Source organism: Bos mutus, chromosome 14 (genome assembly GCF_027580195.1).
Source record: "Bos mutus isolate GX-2022 chromosome 14, NWIPB_WYAK_1.1, whole genome shotgun sequence".
Classification (NCBI taxonomy): domain Eukaryota; kingdom Metazoa; phylum Chordata; class Mammalia; order Artiodactyla; family Bovidae; genus Bos; species Bos mutus.
In genome coordinates this window covers 5543053-5565907 of record NC_091630.1, presented here as the reverse complement: position 1 = coordinate 5565907, position 22855 = coordinate 5543053, and the positions used below count along the sequence as shown (strand labels likewise).

At 44.7% G+C, this 22855-nt stretch overlaps 1 protein-coding gene across 1 annotated transcript in view; it reads right to left on the bottom strand.

Moving 5' to 3' along the window:
• The window catches only part of ATP6V0D2 (ATPase H+ transporting V0 subunit d2), a 56096-nt gene that overhangs the window by 1393 nt on the left and 31848 nt on the right, over positions 1 to 22855 (bottom strand). The window contains exons 3-7 of the mRNA XM_005888282.2: positions 13096 to 13274; positions 11831 to 11910; positions 9751 to 9828; positions 2466 to 2642; positions 1201 to 1278 (exon numbers count right to left, since the gene is read on the bottom strand). Of these exons, the coding sequence (XP_005888344.1) occupies positions 1201 to 1278; positions 2466 to 2642; positions 9751 to 9828; positions 11831 to 11910; positions 13096 to 13274 (592 nt within the window). The remainder of the gene's footprint in view (positions 1 to 1200; positions 1279 to 2465; positions 2643 to 9750; positions 9829 to 11830; positions 11911 to 13095; positions 13275 to 22855) is intronic.

The window sequence follows — 22855 nt, the reverse complement described above, 5'->3', positions numbered from 1 at the left end:
GGACTCTGGAATCTGGACCAGGTTACGCTATGAGTTTCCTTAGAAACTTGACATATAGTTAAACTGTTAAAAGAAAATTAAAAAAAAATTTTTTAAAACTAGGGTACAGTCTGAAATGGAACAATCCCTTTATTCTTTTCCATTTAGGAAAAAGAAGAGGTACCAAGTCCCTTACTCTGTTCTGAAAACCTCCAGCAAAGCTGTCAGGAAGGGGAAGCTCCCCGCTGTCAGGAGCAGGCAGGCATTTTTCCCGCCAAGGGGGGCCCTTTAACAGCGGTTTTTGCAGAAGCGCAAAGAGTGTGGGCTTTTAAAGCATCCCTAATATATGAAACAACTTGCATTGTGTTCACTTCCTTCTAGAGAGCTGTTAGAAAATGTCTAGAGTAGGGCTTACAGGAAGACTCTCATACTGCTTTCTGGAGCCAGTCTGACCCTAAAGTGTGGGTAAATTTCAGGCTTCTCTCTAAAACCAGTGGTTTTAGGGAAATGAATAAAACACATCATAAAATATTGTCCGGATGTGGGGGGCCCGCCATCGGGCTAGCTGCCCGAAGTCCTCTCGTTGCACGTTTTAGTAGCCCATGAACTGGCTATAAGATTAAAGTACTCTTCTGCCTTTTCAGGAAAACAGAATAATCTAGACTGGATGGATTTCCACGCAAATAATTCCTAAGTCTTGTAACTGCACAGGAGTGATAAACCCTCCTTGAAGAAGGGATGGGTTAGAGGGTGTGCCCTTAACAGAGTGTGCTCCATGACGGCTGTCAACACGTGATCATGAGGGCATCCTAGCTTTGTTTCTCTGGGTAATTATGGATGAGCTACCTCACTTCCATATTCTTGCCTGGAGAATCCCCTGGAGAGAGGCGGCTGATGGGCTACAGCCCACGGGGCTGCACAGAATCGGGCATGACTGAAGTGACTTAGGCACAGCGCAGCTGCCTCACTCCCGGAACTTCACTATGAGCACATCTGTCTGGATGGGACAATCCCACAAGAAGCCATCATTTGTGAACCTCAGGGCCTTCACGCTCCAAGGCAGAGACACTGACTAATACCTGTCCAAGCTACGGACGTGCCTAGTCAGTTGGCCTGGTCAACTGTAAAGAAAACCCAAGGTGTTAAAAAAATACAAAAACTAAAACCCAGAGTATGAGGAAAAGGGTGTAAATGCTAGGAGCATTTCCATTTCCACCATACCTCACGCTCATAAAACACATCCTCCAAAGTCTTTCCCCCACTGCTGTCACTTACGGCCTCAAACAAAGGCTTGTATACCTGAAAAACAAAGGCAAGACATTCTTTTTTAAACAAGTCTTCATGTTTTATAAGCATAAAAATCATATCTTTCCAGCAACATAAGAATTGTGCATCTGTTTTAGAAAATCTATCCAGAAGGCCTGAATGTTTTTTGTAGGCTCTTTGGTCTCTTGAGGAAATAACAAAAAAATCCAAACAAGGAGAGGAGGGATGCAATTCCGTTCTGTGGGCTTATTCAGGCCTACAAGGCGGGAGGCAAAAGCAATTCCGCTCTCTGTGCACGTGGTATGAGCTAATTTCCACATTTGTCTCTTAGGGCTGGTTAGACACATTATAGAGGCTAAATGAGTGCTCGTGGGTTACTCAGTGTGGCTTCACAGTTCTTTGAGATGACAACTGATAAAATCCGTATGGAATTTTAAGTGAGGAAGGGGTGAAAACCAGGGAGAAGCTCAAATTTTAAGATTGCGCTCAAGAGCCTCTTGCAGTGACGCAAGAGACGTTACAAAGATTCATGCATTGTTGGTTGGCTTATCTTTCCCTGGGGGCAAAAATCCACAGGCAAAGATGAGAGGGGTGTCATTCTAGTTCTGGAAAAGCTCCCTGGAGGGTGTGTGTTACTGTCTGCAAGTCAGAAGGTAGGGTGCCAGGGGATGAGGTTACACCCTTGAGCTGAGAAGCTTCAGGCTGTCCAAGAGCAGCCGGGTGCCGCAGTAAGAGAGGAGGCGGCAGCCCTCCTTCCCGAATGCTGGCCACCGAGCAAAGGGTGTGGTAAACAGTATGACCATTTCTCCCGTGTCCTTCTAGGAGACACTCTGTACCTAGCACTGTCTGTCCAGTGGGCACTTGAAAGGGCAGCTGGGGCAGGCTCTTACACATAACTCTGACATGAGCTCACATTTCCACTGCACCAGTCCCTTGGGGAATTTGCTCTATCAAGCACTGTATTAAAAAAAAAAAAAAAAAGGTTCGAATGACCATCCCCTGGAGATTTAAACAAGTACTTGCTTGGCAGGAATCTTAAAAAACACACTAGCTTGGGTTAGAAACTCGATGTATTTCTTTGGGAGAAACATCATAGCAAGAAATACTGCCTTCTAGCCTATAAACATTATAACCACGTTACATAAAGTGTAAATGTGATGTGTGGACTTCTAAAGCATGCGAGAGGAAATCATGCGAGACATTCCGGGATAAGCACGCACTCCGTAACTGTCCGCTACCCTCTTCATCTGCTCGAAGTCCTCGGCCTGGGCCAGCAGGCGCAGCCCCTCGGGGTGGAGCTTGCCGCAGGTCGGGTAGAGGGTCTCCCGGTCCTCTTTGCTCAACTCGGTGCCAAAGGAGTTCAGAGTGATGATAAAAGCACGCCGGTCAGCCTCAAACTGAATTTGCAAGACATGAGAGTCAATGAAATTGAACCACCTACTAAATGCTCTAGACAAATTCATTTTCGAAACGATCTGCTTTCTTTCCAATCTATGGCTAATTATAATACAGACGTGTTATTAATATCCCCACAGTCTCTTCCTGTCACAGAGCAACTCTGCTGGCCAGAGAAGGAGCTCACAGCCCAGGAGGCCAGGGCATCCCACTGCAGTTCCCAGGCTCTCTGTTATCAGTTACTCAAGTGTTTCTCTCGTGTAGCCCCCTAGAGTCCCAAATGCCCCTTCCATAAACATCAGAATAAGACCAACTTGCTGGGATCGATTCAGAGATAGGATGAGATAATGTACACAGAAGGTCCTGGCAAAGTGTTTAGAACAAAAAAGTGCATGTCATAGCAGTTAACATCCCTTTCTGAATGCTGAGATCAGTTCAGTTCAGTCACTCAGTCATGTCTGACTCTTTGCGACCCCATGGACTGCAGCGTGCCAGGCCTCCCTGTCCATCACCAGCTCCCAGAGTTTACCCAAACCCATGTCCACTGAGTCAGTGACGCCAACCAACCCATTTCATCCTCTGTCGTCCCCTTCTCCTCCTGCCCTCAATCTTTCCCAGCATCAGGGTCTTTTCCAATGAGTCAGCTCTTCACATCAGGTGGCCAAAGTATTGGAGTTTCAGCTTCATCATCAGTCCTTCCAATGAACACCCAGGGCTGATTTCCTTTAGGATGGACTGGTTGGATCTCCTTGCACTCCAGGGACTCTCAAGAGTCTTCTCCAATACCACAGTTCAAAAGCATCAATTCTTCTGCTCTCAGCTTTCTTTAAAGTTCAACTCTCACATCCATAAGTGACTACTGGAAAAACCATAGCCTTGACTAGCTGGACCTTTGTTGGCAAAGTAATGTCTCTGCTTTTTAATATGCTGTCTAGGTTGGTCATAACTTAAACCAGGCTACTTACCATTCGTTTGTACTTCCCTGGTATTGGTTTTCTTCTTTCAACTCCTAGGGTAGATATTGATAAATCTAAGCCTGTCTCTAAGGATCATGGGACTTGGGACAAGTGACTTTGCTCTCCGGACCTGTTTCCTTATTTGTAAATGGTGAGGTCTGATCACATGCTCTCTCAGGAGGGGTCAGTCTACTCCCCACCTGTCTCCTCTGTGCTGAGCCCTACTAGACACTGAGCTCCCAGCCCCACGTCCCACCTCTCTGTTTCATCTGACCAGCAAATCCTTCTTGAAATCGCCCTCTATGTCTTCACACTCCTGTTGGTTCTGCTTCTACCCACGCTGACCATTCCATCTCAGTCCGTCCCCCACAGGTACCTCCTCTGCCTGCCAGGGGAATCTGCCATGATGACCTTGGGCTAGGAAGACCGTCTCCACCTACCCAAAGCAACCTGTGCTTACCGCATTATTTTAAAATCTCTGCATGTTCCTTTCATCCCACTGCACTCTAAAATCTTTGAGGGGTCATGTCTGCCTTATTTATTTTTTGAATATCTAGTGCCTGACACAGGAAGATCTTAAACGTTTACCAACTGCAACAGAATAGTCCACAGTTCTACCACTCTAAAATTCTCTAATATTCTCTACCATGTTGCTATCCAAGGTGTGTTTCAAGGATTTGTAGCTTTGACCTCACTGGGAAGCTTGTTAGAAGTTCAGAATCTTAGACTGTAGTCCAGACCTAGTGAATTAGAATCTGCATTTGAAATAAGATCCCAAGCTTGCTCATATGCACATCAGAACTGAAATGAATTGCTCTACAGTATTATTATTTTTTTACTAATTAACCAATAGCAAATCCAGACTTACAACAGATCTTACTGGAACTGTTTTGTTAGAACAGGTGTTTCCTATCAGTAGAGCAAGAGTTGGTTTCTCTGATTCTTTTGATTGCTCTCATGGAAATTATGGGTGCGTCAGAGGCAAGGAGAAGCCTTATATGGAAGCAAAGGCAGCTGCCTCTGGCTACTGAATATAATCAAACTTGTCAGTAATCTTAGACCTTCCGGGATAAGAAAAGAAATGCAATAGGGAGATTTCATGGCAAAAAGAAACCCTGAAAATAACCAACAGGGCAGGCGGAGCAACAATGGAGTTCATCGCCCCAGATGCTCTTCAGCGTCCTTTCTAGCGCCAAAATGTTAGAATCTCAAGGAGAGAAACGGGGTGGGGTGGGGAGCACTGCAGGCACCAAGGCGGAGGAAGAAGTCGCGCGGGCAGAGCGTGACATCGTGGGGCAGTGCCCGAAGCTCCAAGTCCCGGGATGCAGCTGCAGAGGCGGCAGGGACAGGTAGCTGGGAGGGAACGGGAGAGGCTTCCCAAAGCCTCGCCAGAAGAGAGGACTTTGACGGACGCGGCTGCTTATCTGCACACGCCGCTCACTTTCCAACTTCTGGTCCTTCCCCTTTGCCTACAGAGCACACACACCATCCCATAACTCTACAGGTTGAAATTCTACCTGCCTTTGAGGATCTCCTGAAATACAATGTTTTTCATCTGAAGCCCTTCTCTCTTCTATTCGGATATGATTTCCTTTGGCGGAGCTGGTGATGGACAGGGAGGCCTGGCGTGGTGGGATTCATGGGGTCGCAAAGAGTAGGACATGACTGAGCGACTGATCTGATCTGATCTACTGCTTTCTTCTAGCCTAGAGGCTGTGTGCGTGTTTGTGTGTGTATTCTCTTCATGAAAAGAGCTATAATTTTTGAATTGTAAAGAGGCCATCCTGTCTTTGACCGTCCCTAAGCAGACACTTTGCCATGACACCTGATTACAGAGGCGAGTAGCTGGGGTGGTACTGGTTTCCCGTAAGCCCAGTATCGCTTGCAGAAGGCAACCAGCCTGTGTAGCACAGCGTACCTTAAACATCCTGTCTTTCCTTTCCCTGCAGATACTCAGGCATTGTAAAACCATAACATTTTGTGTTGCTATTGCAAAAGATAGCTATGCATTTTGACAGATTCAAAACCCTTATCCGTTGCTTATGAGAGTTGGGCTGATTAGTTTGAAAATTCTTGCCAGTTCCTTACAGGAGGAAGGGTCTCCCTGGTGGGAGCAGTGGACAGAGGGTTGACGGCAGAGGAAGAGCGTGAAGTGAACCAGCCCTTCCTTATCAGCATGTGTCCTGGCCCAGGGAGGTAAAACAAGCATACTCTGTGCTTATTATTTTCACGGCTTCATTAACCATGCAGATCATCGGAAAAGCAGGAAAGAGGCAAACAGTCCCCTGCAGCACATTTGCCTGGGACGTAAGTCAATTTCTTTTTTTAAATATGAAGCCACAATCTCGTAATTAGGTCACATTTTCACCTGAAAGCCTAGGTTTATTCCCTCTTCTACTATATTCAATCTTTTGAAGTCTCTTATCAAATAAGATCAAATGAGAAAATATACGGAAGAACTTCGAAATTCTAAGTGCTCTATGGTTGTGCAAACAAAAGGGGAAGTAATTACATGACCTGGGACATTGACATAAAACTGACACACCTCTTCTGATCATATCATTAGACATGTAATAACTGCACACCATGTGTAACTGATATTTTTACTTAAGCATATAAAGATAGTTAAATGGATTTTTAACATTGCTTGAAAAAAAATCTAACAAGGTAGTATCTTGGGTATCGGGAAAGGACAAAGAGAACACAGGGCATATAGTATTTTGACCAAATCCTCCTGGTGACAAGTATTCTTCTAATACTGTGCTGTCCTTTTCACATTACCAAGGATGACAAAGACATAATTCTTATTTGCTCCTGGTTTTTAAAGCATGTGGAGTATGATCTTGCTTAAGAATTAGCACTTGGCGTCATACAGAAGAGCTGCAGGTGAATTTGACGTGGAGGTGACCTAGCACAGTAGATAAACACATAAGAACCAGAGCCAGATAACCCAAATCCTGACAGCTGTTTGACATCAGGCAACTTGCTAGCCTTCTCTGTGCCTCAGTGTCCCCTCTGAAAAAGAGGTCCTAAGCTACACATCTCAATGTGCTATTTTGAAGTCCAAGTGAATTTATATATATAAAGCACCTAGGACAGTATCTGGTATACAATAAATGTTAGCTATTAATACTGCCGTTGTATACCTCTGTAGGGTTATTATCTTTTTCTTTTTTTATTAAATGAAAGATTATTCTATAGCACTTTACGATTTTCACATTTCATAAAATCCCATAATAACCCTTCCTTTCCCCCATCCTGCCCCTCCCCCTTCACTCTCTCCACTGGTAACCATTAATTTGTTCTCTTTATCCACCAGTCTGCTTCTTTTTTGTTTTATTCACTGGTATTATTTTTTAGATTCCACATATAAGATAACATACAGTACTTTGTCTTATTTCACTTAACATGCTGCTGCTGCTGCTAAGTCGCTTCAGTCATGTCCGACTCTGTGTGACCCCATAAGACGGCAGCCCACCAGGCTCCCCCGTCCCTGGGATTCTCCAGGCAAGAACACTGGACTGGGTTGCCATTTCCTTCTCCATCACTTAACATAATGCCCTCCAAATCCATCCAAATTGCTGCAAATGGTGAGATTTCATCCTTTTTCACGGCTGAGTAGTATTCCGTTGTATATATGTACTACATCTTCTTTACCTTTTCATCTGTTGATGGACATTTAGGTTGCGTCCATTCCTTGGAAACTGTAAATAATGCTACTATGCACACTGGCGTGTATGTATCTTTCCAAATTAGAATCTTTGCTTTTTTTTCAGATGTGTATCCAGGAGTGGAATTGCTGGGTCATGTGGTAGTTCTAGTTTCATTTTTTTTTGAGAAACCCCACACCAGCTTCCACAGCGGCTGCACCAATTTATGTTCCTAACTACAGTGGCGACGATTTCCTTTTCTCCACATCCTTGCCAACATTTGTTGTTTATATTCGTTTGGTGATAGTCATTTTGACAGATGTGAAGGTTATTAATCGTAACATAACTCTTTCCCACATATTTGGTAGGTACAAAGTAGGTGAATCGTTGCTAAGCCACAGGAATTATGCCATGTAGAATCTATACTTTGAGCCATAGATAATGTGGCTTTTTGTAGAGTGGCTAGTAGTTAAATTCTTGCCTGGAGAATCCCAGGGACAGGGAGCCTGGTGGGCTGCCGTCTATGGGGTCGCACAGAGTCGGACATGACTGAAGCAACTTAGCAGCAGCAGCAGCAGTAGTTAAATTTATGAAAAGAAAGTGAGGTGCTTCAGAGGGTCACTAGGCTGCTTGTATTATGTGCTCAGCATGTCTGGAACTCACTTTCTGACAACTGGCATGTCTTAAAAAAATATGTTTTGATGCCCACCACCTATGTAATACAGATAGAGATAAAAAATATTTTTGGAATCCTCCAAAGAGTTCTTACTTCAAGGACTGCTTTGACTTTAAATTTTCAACAGTATCTTTAACTGTAAAAGTTTAATAATTAGATATTTGAGGGGAATTACTTTTATCAGGGGGCTTCCCAGGTGGCTCTAGTGGTAAAGAACCTAGACTGCTAATACAGGAGATGTAAGAGATGTGGTTTGATTCCTCGGTCAGGAAGATCCCCTGGAGGAGGGCACGATAACCCACTCCAGTATCCTTGCCTGGAGAATCGCATGCACAGAGAAGCCTGGTGGGCTACTGTCCACGGGGTCGCAGAGTTGGACATGACTGAAGCAACTCTGCGTACACACACTTTTATCAAATGCAGTATCAGAACATTAAGTTAAAATATGTGCAGATGAAGCTATTTCAGCTTTTTCTCTTCTTCTTCAATGAGTAGTTCTTATCAGGCTTTTCTTGAAATTAGAAATCATTCAAATATGTAAATATTAATATCTACCCAGTCCTGAGTGTTCATTGGAAGGACTGATGCTGAAGCTGAAACTCCAATATTTTGGCCACCTGATGTGAAGAACTGACTTATTTGAAAAGACTCTGATGGTGGGAAAGGTTGAAGGCAGGAGGAGAAGGGGATGACAGAGGATGAGATGGTTGGATGGCATCACCAACTCAATGGACATGAGTTTGAGTAAACTCCGGGAGTTGGTGATGGACAGAGACGCCTGGCGTGCTGGTTACAAAGAGTCAGACACTACTGAGAGACTGAACTAAACCCATCAATGAAGCCAGTATAACTGATAATCTAATGATTAAGGATATTCTTTAGACAAAACTTCTTTCCATAGAGCAAAGCAAGAGCTTTCTAAGCCCAGTAAGTTTTTTTGTTTGTTTGTTTGTTTTTTTTTGGCTGTGCCATGTGGCTTCAAGGATTCTTAGTTCCCCAACCAGGGACTGAACCTGTGCTCCTGGCAGTGAAAGCGAAGAGTCCTCGCACTGGACCACCGGGGAATGCTTTTTTTTTTAAGATCCAAGTGAAATAGTAAGTCAGCAAGAGAGATCCAGGTAAAACACTCAAACTACTCCCAGAATTCCCCTCCGATCCCTTGATCTCTCGCCTGAGTCTCCCGTGCGTGTGCAGATTGACATTTGCAAGCAAGAGGGCCTCTGGGAACAGATGAAAGCTGTGATGATGAAGAGGAATTAAAGGGAGTATAACATCTGTTAGAGAGGTGGGTGCCGAAGGTGGCCTCCGCCACGCTGTGAGGAGTAAGCGGGCACGCCAACTGTGAATCACCACCCCTGGTCTTTCTGCAGTGGTGCTCAAGGGTTGCTCGTGGAGGCCTTTATTTTAGGACTTAATGAGAAGTGCCACCTGCAGGGGGTTTTGCTGACAAGTTGTGGGGGTTCCCAACAGGCCCGATGTTGGGAGGGAACTTGGTGATTGTTATGGGTACCTATAGTGCACCAGTTGTCCAAACCATAATAAATTTTTAACGAATTGTAATCTGCTTCCTTCATACTATATCCAAGTAAATCATGATCAAACTTCTATAAGCATTATTCTTTTTTAATTCCCAAATAGCTCTTCTCTGTAGAAAACTAGGAAAATACCACTCTTACTGAAGACATCAAATGATACACATGATAAAATATATTGCTATTTTATTTCCAGATAAAAGAACTTCTAAGAATAAAAAAAATGGTAGGATTATATAAATAAAAAGCATGTGAGCCCATTATTTGGCATAAAAAAGTCGAGGTCTCTTTCTTACCTCCAGAATGGGACACATGACTTCCGCTGTGACGTCACCATGATTCTTACAGAATTTATAGAATGCCTCGATGTAGGACTTAAAAAAGAAGAAAGATCACAAAACAAGAAAATGAACATATTTTCCTTTTGGAAATTTCTAGATCAGCTTTTCACAACTTATTAAACTCTTTAATGAAAATTGAATTACTTCTCCCATAGGGAGATATTTTATAATATATTTGATGCAAACTTTCACCTTGCAGCACATTGCACAGCCTAAAAAGCAAAACTCTGTAAAAGAACAAAATTGAACTTACCATAGCTTGAAATAACGTACCAAACACTTTTTTGCGTGGCTCTTGGATTATTTCATAGTTAATTCTCACTATTCTGACAAGACCATGAAACTGTCTTATGAGCTCAGCAAATAGGTCCAGAATGGGTCCTATGAAAAGTGAAAGTCCTAGCGCTCAGGAGACACTTTTGGGATGGCGCTGAGCGTGGGCAGTACACGGGGAAGGCAGAGTCTAGGCTGTAGAGTCAGGCAGTCTTCGTGTGAGTCTCAGCTCTATTACCTACTAGCTCGCTGACTTCTACCAACTACATTTACCTCTCCATGTTTCAGTTTTCTCATCTGGGGAGCAGGGATGGCACGTAGTTTTGCTGAGTGGATTAAATGAACTAATGCCTAGAAATGCTTAAAACAGTGGCTTCTCTTAGCTGAATCTCAGGGATGCCTCCTTGAAGCCCATAAGTCTGTCTATAAAAAGGAAACTGCTGCAATGCAGTGCCTTGGAGAGGTTTCATATGTTTCAGCATAAGAAGCTAGGTAGAGGGCATATCCATTCAGTTGCTCTGTGAGCGTGTCTAAAGGTGCTGCGGTTGCATGGGTGGAAATGGACAGCCCCTTTGACTCAGCCCCTATCACACAGGGCATCTCAGAGGGCGGCAGCACGGCCCAGAGAGATGGCCACACTGCACAAGGTGGTGCCTGTGGTGTGGTGTCCACAGGCTGGCCATCCTGGAATGCCACACACTGTCAGTCCATTAAAACTGTGTGGGCAGGTTCACAGGGCTGAGGACATGGAAACTACATAACACAGGGGTCGCTGTGCATGCCGCTGCTTTGGAAATGGATTGGCGTTATTCACCCCACTCATCTATCGACCTATCCATCCATCCATCCAGTTGACACCTTTTATGTGCCAGGTGTCATGTAAGAGCTAAGGATACAGAGAAGAATGGGATCATCTCAAGAATCTTGCTGGATGGGAGAACTTGCTGCTGCTGCTGTTGCTGCTGCTAAGTCACGTCAGTCGTGTCTGACTCTGTGCAACCCCATAGACGGCAGCCCACCAGGCTCCCCCATCCCTGGGATTCTCCAGGCAAGAACACTGGAGTGGGTTGCCATTTCCTTCTCCAATGCATGAAAGTGAAAAGTGAACGTGAAGTCGCTCAGTCGTGTCCGACTCTTAGCGACCCCATGGTCTGCAGCCTACCAGGCTCCTCCATCCATGGGATTTTCATGAACTTGACATACGGGTATTTAACTAGAAGACAGGTCAGGACTAAAAAAGAGATTTGTTCCCATTATGTCTAACCTCATAATTCAGAAGTTGGCTAGCGAGAGCTAGTGCTGGTGCTAAGTCGCTTTCAGTCGTGTCTGACTCTGTGCGACCCAATAGACTGCAGCCCGCCAGGCTCTTCTGTTCATGGGATTCTCCAGGCAAGAGCACCGGAGTGGGGTGCCATTGCCCTCTCCAGGGGATCTTCTTGACCCAGGGACTGAACCCACGTCTCTTATGTCTACTGCATCGGCAGGCGGGTTAGCACCACCTTGGAAGCCCAGTACCACACAGCTGAGCCGATCGTTGGTCAATAGAGTGAAAGTATTGGTCATCCGGTCGTGTCCTACTCTTTGCAACCCAGCAAGAATAATGGAGTGGGTTGCCAGTTACTTCTCCACGGGATCTTCCCGACCTAGGGAGGCGAATTCTCTACCAGCTGAGCTGCTAGCGAGTAAGTAATATCTAATGAAGAACTCTGGTTACAATGTATTATGTAACAAAGAAGAACATCATATTTGGGAAAACAGTTACCTTGTATAGTTTATTCCGCAGGATTTCAATATTCAGTTCATCTAGAGCATTTTCAGAAGTACAGTCTTGAAAGAACGGAGCTGAAAGCAGAAATTATCATACAAAATAAATCAAAATAGGATTTTACATTGTAGAAAATGTTCTGTGAATGTGCCACCCTCTGCTCACCCCTGACTAGGACACTGTAGAGTGAGGGCGATTGACAGCCTCATTGAAGCTGACAATGACGGTGACGGGGAGTGATTACCGAGGAAGCATTTGCTCCGTGCGAGCCGCCAGTAAACACTGGATACACTTGAACATATTCAGTCCTCACAACCTTGAACTACTCACTTTATGGTTTCCGTTTTTGAAGTCCCTCCCCACATCAGCCATATTCACCATTTGCGACCTTACTATGTGACAAGTATGGAGCTGTATTAAAACTGTCCTAGTGTTTAAAACTCTTTGATAGGAAGAGAGTATTGTTTTCAGAATGAGGAAACTGGGGTGAAATGAATTGTCCCAAGTCCCTTGGTTGGGGGTGACAGGGCCTGGTTTCATGCCTGTGGACCTGGGTTTTCAGACTCACCGTCTTTCTGCCGTGCTATGCTCCTGGAGCAACCAACACTTAATAATGATGTGATTACTTTTCTTTTTAAAGTTTGTTTTAAATGGCAACTATTATGATGAATGATCAACAGTGAACTGCTGTTATCTAGGTTTCCTGACAATGGAGATATAAAATGATTCCTTCAGCATTTTAAATGCTGCAACTCTTGTCAGTGCCAAACTATGATGACATTAACATTTATTTTATCATGGCTTCAGGTTGTTTGACGGACACTCCTGAGCATCTCAGAAAAAAAATGGCATTCCCAAACTTCTTAAAACAATGTGTTTCCCAGACACAGCCTTATACAGACAGAAATTTAAAATGAAAAGGTAAGGATTAATCAAAAAAGGAAAATTTTTTGAAAAATTACTAGTTTTATTATTTATTTGCTGTGATCAGGAGTGAAGCCCATGGGTTTGGAGGTTGGAAGATGAGGCCTGGCCTGTCTCGGCTACCAGTGGTCTGTGTGGGATCTGGGGTGGTATCACATCACTTGTCTTGATCTGAAAAAGGAGGGAGCTGGACCAGAGGATTCTGCATGTCCCCTCCCCTTCGAGGAATCTGTGCAGTGTGACACTGTGTTCATGGAGACAACTGCGACGTGCAACTGCATTTTCTAATAGTGTGGTAACACACGCAAGCAGCTGCACAATTACCTATGCACTCGTACCTAGGGGTGTCTCGACCAGAATGGCATTGAAGAGGTCAGAAGGTGTCTCTGCAATGTTGACTGCCTCCATCTCCGTGAAGTGGCCCAGGGGGTGGCACTTCACCAGAACGTCCTTCACAGGCTTGTTCTGCAGCGCGCCGTTCATCAGGAGAATCACGTTGTCGATCATGTAACTGCAGCTGGTGTGGAAGGAGCACTCGATCGTTAGGACTCGATCGTTAGGAAAACGACTGCATGAGGATAAGGAGCATCCCGCGGGTTAAATGAAAGCCACACACACACCATTCAGGCACATACCCGTTCACGAAGGAAATTACATCTCCTTTTATTTTAAGCTCCGGTGTATGAGAGATGTGGCTGCGGTAAAATACTTGACTCCCAGAGGGAACTGTAGTTTGAAAAACCATATTCATAATAACTGACCGGCGGAACCACGTAGAAGATGACCCTACACAGTAATTGTCGTATGTGGGGCATGGGGCTGGGGGCAGAGAGCCACAAGGGTGTAAAATGGTTTGATTTCTCATGATGGACTATGGACTGACAAAGTTGAGAAACAGAACTGAAGGTTTCTTTCTACTTTAAAAACTGACTTTTGAAATCTGTGACGAAGCCCCATCACTGAGGATTCAAAGTTTTAAGTATTTAAAATATGACCCAGCAATCCCACTGCTGGGCATACACACTGAGGAAATCAGAATTGAAAGAGACATGTGTACCCCAATGTTCATCGCAGCACTGTTTATAATAGCCAGGACATGGAAGCAACCTAGATGCCCATCAGCAGATGAATGGATAAGAAAGCTGTGGTACATATACACAATGCAGTATTACTCGGCCATTAAAAAGAATACATTTGAATCAGTTCTAATGAGGTGGATGAAACTGGAGCCTATTATACAGAGTGAAGTAAGCCAGAAAGGAAAACACCAATACAGTATACTAATGCATATATATGGAATTTAGAAAGATGGTAACAAAAACCCTGTATACGAGACAGCAAAAGAGACACTGATGTATAGAACAGTCTTTTGGACTCTGTGGGAAAGGGAGAGGGTGGGATGATTTGGGAGAATGGCATTGAAACATGTATAATATCATATATGAAATGAGTCACCAGTCCAGGTTCGATGCATGATACTGGATGCTTGGGGCTGGTGCACTGGGACGACCCAGAGGGATGGTACAGGGAGGGAGGAGGGAGGAGGGTTCAGGATGGGGAACACGTGTATACCTGTGGTGGATTCATGTTGATATATGGCTAAACCAATACAATATTGTAAAGTTAAAAAAATAAATTAAATTAAATTAAAATAAAATAAAAAGGAATAAAATTAAAATGTTCATTTTAAAATTAAAATGCTTTATTTATTAAAAATTGGACTGTTCTGGTCTTTTTCTCTTATGAGAGAGTGAGCTTTCTAGCCTCATCCCCCTCCCAGAACCCCAAGCGTCCATAGATTCATACTTTATGTGATTTCTTCCTTCAATACAAAGCCCTATATTCCAAGGATGTTCCAAACAATGAGGTGGAGAAGTAAGAGAGACACAGTCGCCTCCTTTGTCGAAACGTAGCTAAGGGAAGTACTGGACAAGGATCCACTGGGGTGCCCTGCAGTGCAGCACACAGGCTGCGTAGATTTCGGGGTGGTGCGCAGCTTCAGAGCCAGGTGTTTAAACCTGTCTGGGATCACGCTGATGAGATGGCTGGATGGGATCACTGACTCCATGGACATGAGTTTGGGTAGACTCCGGGAGTTGGTGATGGACGGGGAGGCCTGGCGTGCTGCAGTCTATGGGGTTGCAGAGAGTCAGACACGACTGAGCGACTTGAACTGAACTGAACTGAACTGGGATCAGACTTCCTAGGGAGTGACTTCAGGCTGCAACTTGCAGAATGAGTAAGAGCTGTCTAAGCAAAAGAGGCTGGGAATGGGGCGAAAGAATGCTTCCAGGCAGAAGGGAGAACACATGGAAAGCCCCAGAGGCAGAGAGCCAGGAACAAGGACATCCTTTTGCCTGAGGCTGAGTGCTGCAGGTGGGGCCCAGACTGAACAGGCGGGGTCCTGAAGGACAAGATGAGGAAATTAGATCAAAGGCCCTGGGAGACACTGAGTGCCTTTTAAGGACAGGGGAGAATTATGATCTACATAGACAAAATAGGCATTAAAACAGAAGAGGGAAGCACACTTTAGTAAAATGCTTTTCAAAAGTTATACTGCATTTTTATTTAATTATGATAATCACACTGTGATGATAATAGGTACTATTATTAATGAAATTTTACAGACGAGCACCTAGAGGCCCAGACAGGTAAAAAATCTCAGCCATGATGACACAGCTAACAGATGAGAGAGCCGTGCGTCAAACTCGGTCTGATCCTGGAAGCTTTCTCTGAACGCTCAGGTTATGTTGTATTTAGTTGTCAAGGATGACACATCGGTTTCTGGTTTTAACAGTTAGAAGCTGGAGCCATTTGTTGAGATGCGAGTGTTGGAGGAAGAGCAGGTTATAATAGGAGCAGGTTTTGGGCAGAGTGAGCTCAGATGCCCAGGAGGAGACCCCAGGCAGGCTCCAGACATCTGAGTCCTGAAGACAGCGGTGGGGCAGAGACGGTCAGGGGACCGGGTGCAGCATGGGGCAGGCGGGGGCGGTTTAAAGGTAGAAGCAGGTGTTTGGGAGTGCTTGAGGTCACACCTTCAAGTGCACCTCGAGAGTTCCGTCCTGAGAACTCTGGGGAACCCCAACATTCAAAGCCCTGGATGGAACCTTAGCAGGAATGACCAGACGGGAGGGAGAAAGCCACAGGAGGGAGTTCTAGGACGTTTCAGAAAGAAGTCAAAGGCCACAGGAAAATCAAGGTGAGGTGAAGTTGCTCAGTCGTGTCCGACTGTTTGCGACCCCATGGACTATAGCTCCTCAGGCTCCTCTGTCCATGGGATTTTCCAAGCAAGAGTACTGGAGTGGGTTGCCAGTTCCTTCTCCAGGAGATCTTCCCAACCCAAGGATTGAACCCAGGTCTCCCACATTGTAGGCAGACGCTTTACCCTCTGAACCACCGGGGAAAATCAAGGGGGACGCTAAAGCCAAGTGTTTTCAGGATGCAGCCACTAAGAGGCCCTCTAACGCCAGAGTGAACACACGTTCAGGGGGATTTGCTTGTGGAAGGGAAAGGGCAGAAGGCAGAAACCTGGCCACTGTGTGTCTAAAACGAGTGGGAAGTAAAGAGGTTTTGTTCGTTCTGTTTGTTAAAAGAGTTCACACTACAGGGCAGCGGAAGGTAACTATATGGAGACCTAGGGGCTGAAGAAACTTTGGACTTCCAGTTTTGGTGTTTTTTTCCTAAAGATGGCAGTGAAGAGAATGTAATTAAGAGCGGAGGGGAAAGAGGCAGCGAGAGGCTGAGGTGGAAGAGACGGAAGGGACAGCTAAGCGATGAGATGGAAGAGACAGCTAAGTGATGAGACACAGTCTCGGGTTTGACAGCGATGGGACTCAACCGCTGCACAGTTTAAGCCTGAAAACAGAACACCTTTCAGGACTTCCCCCGGTGGTCCAGTGGTTAGGAATCTGCCTTGCAATGCACAGGACGCGAGCTTCATCCCTGGTCAGAGAACCCGGATCCCACATGCGACAGGGCAACGAAGCTCCCGTGCCTCAACCAGAGTCCGTGTGCTGGAAACTAGAGTCCACGCGCAGCGGGTCCCGCCACAGCCAGAGAGGCCCACGCACCTCAACAGAAGATCCCGCAGGCCTCGACTAAGACCAGACACAGCCAAAACGGGATAGATAAATGTGAAAAAAACCAAACCCACCTTTCCCAGGATGAAAATAAACCTGTCCGCTCAGAAGCACAGTCGCTGGAGTCTGGCTGCCTGGGTCACGGACTTCCTGGACAAGAATGCATTTCCAGCAGGAAAATAGTCTCCTACATGGCACCTGAGCTTCTAAAAGTTATCCCAAGAAAAACTTTACCTAAAGAACTTTAGAAGGAGGCACGTATCCCTTCATGAAATTGTGTAACTATGAAGTTTCTTCACCCCTCCAAACAGCAGTGCCAAATTTAGACAGTATAGAATTGGAGAATCCTTTTTATCTCCTGAAAAGGATATTAAAATGGAAGTGCTTATTTAACTGTCCCTTTATGGCTCAGAAGCTATTACCTGAGAGGGGAATTGCCAGCACTTAATAATCTTAGCAGACTCCAGATATTTAATTGTTCCCCATGGCACACCTGTGATGCAGGGGAGCTGCCAACATTCCCGATTTGTGGAGGACTATTAGACCGACGCTGACGGGGGCGTACAGTCAGTGAGAAGTCAGCCCACAGGTAACAAAACTCAAGCCCACGCCTGTACAGTGCATGTGGGCGTGTGCACACGTGTGTGTGTGTGTGCACATGTGTGTATCGGGTGCTTTTTTTTAAAGTTAACAGAAAGGCTAGGTCCTACATTGCAAAGAGAAAGGCATGCGGAGATTGAATTGCTTTATTTCAACTCATTTAAGTTGGCCTTGTTTTTAAGATGGGATAATAATGGCAGTTCTCATAGTTTTGTTCGGAAAACGAAGTGAGAACTCAAGATTGGACCACGGCAGGGGAGAGGCGTCTCCTTCCTCACCTCCAGCGCACAGGCACCGGCTGCATAATGAGTGGCGGTTTGGGGTGGACGGGGATGATATGCCCGGAAGACAGCTTGTTCTCTCCAGACTATGATCCTGATAACCTTCAGGGCCATGCCTCCAGCGGTTAGGAATGAAATCTCTAATGGGTCACTTGAGTCATGTTTGAGTTTAAAGTCACCTGGGTGCTCACCTAGTTCAAACTCCTCATGTTTCAAATACTTGTGCTTATAAGTAGTAACAGAGCCGAGACCCGTGTCCCCTCAGTTGGGTCAATGTTTCTCCCACTCATGGTCTAGACAAACTTTCTCATTGAGCCCCTTCCAAATGTTTTCTTCTATAACTCTGACATCGGCTACCTGTGAAAATCATGAAGTGAAGTGAAGTAAAAGTCGCTCAGTCGTGTCCGACTCTTGGCGACCCCGTGGACTATGCAGTCCATGGAATTCTCCAGGCCAGAATACTGGAGTGGGTAGCCTTTCCCTTCTCCAGGGGATCTTCCCAACCCAGGATCAAACCCAGGTCTCCTGCATTGCAGGCAGATTCTTTACCAGCTGAGCCACAAGGAAAGCACATGAATGAACCTAAAATTGTGGGAGTAAATGACACGATTTCAAAAAGTTTAGGTTTTAGAAAGACTAATTTTTAAGAATGCCAACCTTTCTTGAGGTTGTCAACATGTGTCAGGCATTACATCCAATACACACATGGTTCTACTCAAGACTCCCCACCAGTCAGTGCTTAAGGGCCACTCCACACAGAGCAATCAGGCTGTGGGGGTTCCACGCCTTGTCCAAGGTCACATTGCTGGAGAGGGGCAGGGCTGGGACCCCCACCAGAGCCCGGCTCCATGCTGGATTCAGACAAAGCAGCTTCGCCCAGAAGATAGTTTAATATTTCCTTTTGGACTTAGTGCTGTTCTTTTTCCTTCTGCCCCCCAACTTATTTAAGGATCTCGAAGCTAACTAAATTAACTTTCCTGTGATATAACTATCAAATTCTGGGCTAATATAACAGTTGCTAAATGGTCAGACACTAGAGAGAGCCATAATTTGGTGTTAGTGGATCTGTTCTATGAATAAAAATTTTAAGTGCTTAAGTGTCATTAGCAGCAGCTGAGAAATGACCATCATTCCCTAAGCACTCTGGCGCGAGATAGGTAAAGAGAGAGAGCTCTTTTAAGAATATAGTTAGGAGAGGTTCAGAAGAAAGTGGTCACGTCCTTTCTGAAGACACATCTACTAACACGGCTGCTGCCGCTGCTAAGTCACTTCAGTCGTGTCCGACTCTGTGCGACCCCATAGACGGCAGCCCACCAGGCTCCCCCATCCCTGGGGTTCTCCGGGCACAGGGCAAAGCCAGAGGATTTGACAAACCCTTTAGGCTTCTCTGGTCGGATTTTGTCTGAGCACGTCATGCACCATTTGACCCCCTGCCCGAAGCACATTAATATTCAAGGTATATGAAAAGGAAAACACTCATCAATAGAGTGAAATGAGGGGAAAAGAGATTTCAATAAATTTCTAGAAGCTCTCAAACAAGTAGAATTTTATTGATGGCTTTAGAGCAACGGAAGTGCCTGATCAGAAGGTACATGTGATAGAGCAGCTGCAGAGTTGGGAAACTGCCATGAAAGGTGTCAGGCCTGGACTGGTTCAGGAACAGCGACAATTGGTTCAAGGCTGTCAGGCAAGGGGTCAGGGCAATTGACCACAATAATTTTCCAGGGGCGTGACCTCCCAGGTGGGGTAGGGCAGCAAGTCTTAAGAGTGTTGCCATGGAACCACATGAAACAATTGCTGAAAACGATGCACCAGCTCATTTACTTTACGTTGATACGTAAAAACTTTTATTGCAAGCTTAAATACTGCAAAGATATTTCTGGTATATCACAGATGTCAGTATTTAAAATGAAACTGTTAAATCAGTCAAATTAAATTATTCAGTGAAGTGTCTAGATACTCACTTGCTATAGGCTGATTTTTGTCCTCCTAAAATTCATGTTGAATGAAATTCCAGCAGAACTATTCAAATCCTTAAAGGATGATGTCATCAAGGTTTTGCTTTCATTACGTCAGCAAATCTGGAAGACCCGGCAGTGGTCACGGACTGGAAAAGGTCAATCCTTATCCCAATTCCCAAGAAGGGTGGTACTAACCAATGTGCTGACCACCGGACAATTGCACTCATCTTCCAGGCTAGTAAGGTCATGCTTAAAATCTTGCATGCTAGGCTTCAGCATTATTTGAACCAAGAACTTCCAAATATTCAGGCTGGGTTTAGAAAAGGAAGAGGAACTAGAGATCAAACTGCCAACATTCGCTGGATCACAGAAAAAGCAAGGGCATTTCAGAAAAACATATATCTCTGTATCATAGACTACACTAAAGCCTTTGACCGTGTGGATCATGACCAACTTGGAAAGCTCTCAGCAAGATGAGAATACCTGTATGCGGGTCAAGAAGCAACAGTTAGAACCCTGTATGGAACAACCGATTGGTTCAAGACTGAGAAAGGAGTATGGCAGGGCTGTCTGCTGTCACCCTGTTTAACCTATACACTGAGCACATCATGAGAAATGCCAGGCTGGATGAGTCACAAGCTGGAATCAAGATAGGCGGGGGAAACATCAACAATCTCAGATATGCAGATGACACCACTCTAATGGCAGAAAGTGAAGAGGAACTAAAGAGCCTCTTGATGAGGGTGAAGGAGGAGGGTGGAAGAGCTGGCTTAAGACTAAATATTAAAAAAACTAACATCCTGGCATCTGACCCCATTTCGGCATGGCAAATAGAGGGGGGAAAGGTGGAAGTAGTGACTGATTTCCTCTCCTTGGGCTCCAAAATCACTATGCACAGTGACTGCAGCCGTGAAATCAGAAGATGACTGCTTCTTGGCAGAAAAGCAATGACAAGCCTAGACAGTATGTTGAAAAGCAGAGACATCACTCTGCCGGCAAAGGTCCATATAGTCAAGGCTATGGTCTTCCCAGGGGTCAGGTATGGTTGTGAGAGCTGGACTACAGCTAAAGAAGGCAGAGCACCAAAGAACTGATGCCTTTGAACTGTGGTGCTGGAGAAGACTCCTGAGAGTCCCTTGGACTGCAAGGAGATCCAACCAGTCAACCTCAAGGAAGGTCAACCCTGAATATTCACTGGAAAGATTGATGCTGAAGCTGAAGCTGAAGCTCTGGAAGTTTGGTCATCTGATGCAAACAGATTACTCATTGGAAAAGTCCTTGATGCTGGGAAAGATTGAGGGCAGAAGGAGAAGAGGGCATCAGAGGATGAGATGGCTGGACTACATCACTGATGCAATAAGCATGAACTTGGGCAAACTGGGAGATGGTGAGGGACAGGGAGGCCAGGTGTGCTGCAGTCCATAGGGCTGCAAAGAGTCAGACACGACTGGGTGACTAAACAACAAAAAATTCATGTAGAAGCCCCAACCCCAGTGTGATGGTATGTGGACTTGGGGCCACTGAGGCTGTTAATTAGGTTCAAGTGAAGTCCCGACGGTGCAGCCTGCATGATTGGATCAGTGCTCTTCTAAGGACAGCCACCCGGCATCTTGCTCTCTCTCCTGCTGTGTGAGGACACAGTGACGAAGAGAGCCTTCACCAGGGGACCAGATTGGATGGCACCTTAATTGTGGACTTCCGTGCCTCCACAACTGTAGGAAATTAAAGTCCAATTTTTCAAGTCACCAAGTCTGTGCCATTTTGTTATAGAAACTCAAGCTCACTAAGACACCACCACTACTCAATTACAAATACATAAACAGAAAGAAATTATGTTGTTCTTTTTTTTCCTGGAAATGTTATATCTACTTCAATTCGCTGATGAAATTTTTACACTAATATAGCGTTTATGTCTTTATGTTGAAAGTCTTTTATGTCTCTCTGTAACTCTCTATACGTATAATTAAACACTAATTTTTCATTTCCTGTGATCATAGGCTTCAGATGTTAGAAGAGATTTTATGAGTTATTATTACTGTTACTACCATGTAGATACAACAATATGGGATAAATTTTTAATTGAAATTTATTTATTTTAATTGGAGGTTAATTACAATATTGTATTGGTTTTGCCATACTTTTTAAAGCTTTTTATCTTGAAATAATTATAGATTCCCTAGGAAGTTGCAAAAATCGTACAGAGAGGTCCTACGTCCTCTTCACCCAGGTTCCACCAGGGGTTACATCTTCATGGCTGTAATGTTAGCATTAGACAATTGACATCGATCCTCTGCACGTGTGTAGTTCTGTTACTTTATCCCATGCGTAGATTGGTGCAGGCACCACCACAATCACGGTACAGAGCTCCCTCGTCATCTGAAGACCTCCAGCGCACCACCCCTTCATTGTCCACCCTTTTCCCGTCAACCATCTCCTCGCTGTAAAGTTTAGCCACTCAGTCATGACTCCTTGTGATCCCGTGGACTGTAGCCCGCCAGGCTCCTCTGTCCATGGGGATTCTCCAGGTCAATAAGACTGCAGTGGGTTGCCATGCCCTCCTCCAGGGGATCTTCCCAACCCAGGGTTTGAACCCAAGTCTCTTGCATTGCAGGTGGATTCCTTACCATCTGAGCTACCTGGGAAGCCCATCTCTGAACCTCTGGCAAGTACTAATTTGTTCTCTCTATAGCTTTGCCATTTTTGTGAATAATATTTAACAAGAATGATATATCATGTGACATTTTGAGATTGGATATTTTACTTCAGCTTAATTCCCTTGAGATACATGTAATACATACAAGCTGCTGCCTGTAAATAATGTAAATATGGACACTTGTGTGTCAGTGTTTATGTAGAAATAAATTTCAGTTTATCTGGAATAATGCTTAGAAGTGCAGTTTGAGTTGTATGGTAGCATATGTTTAGTTCCTTTAGAAACTGCATAAATCTTCTCTCTTAAAACTTCTCCTTACCTTCCCTACTTATAATAGAACTGTCTTAACTATTTCCTCCATATACAGTAAAGACCACATCAGAAAAATATTAATTTTTGCTTCAACTGTCAACTATAATATAGAAAATCAAGAGGAGGAAGTCTGTTGTATTTACTCACGTTTTCCTCCTATTTTATTGTTCTTTTCCTGTTGTTTCCAGATTCCTTCTTTTATCATTTCCTTT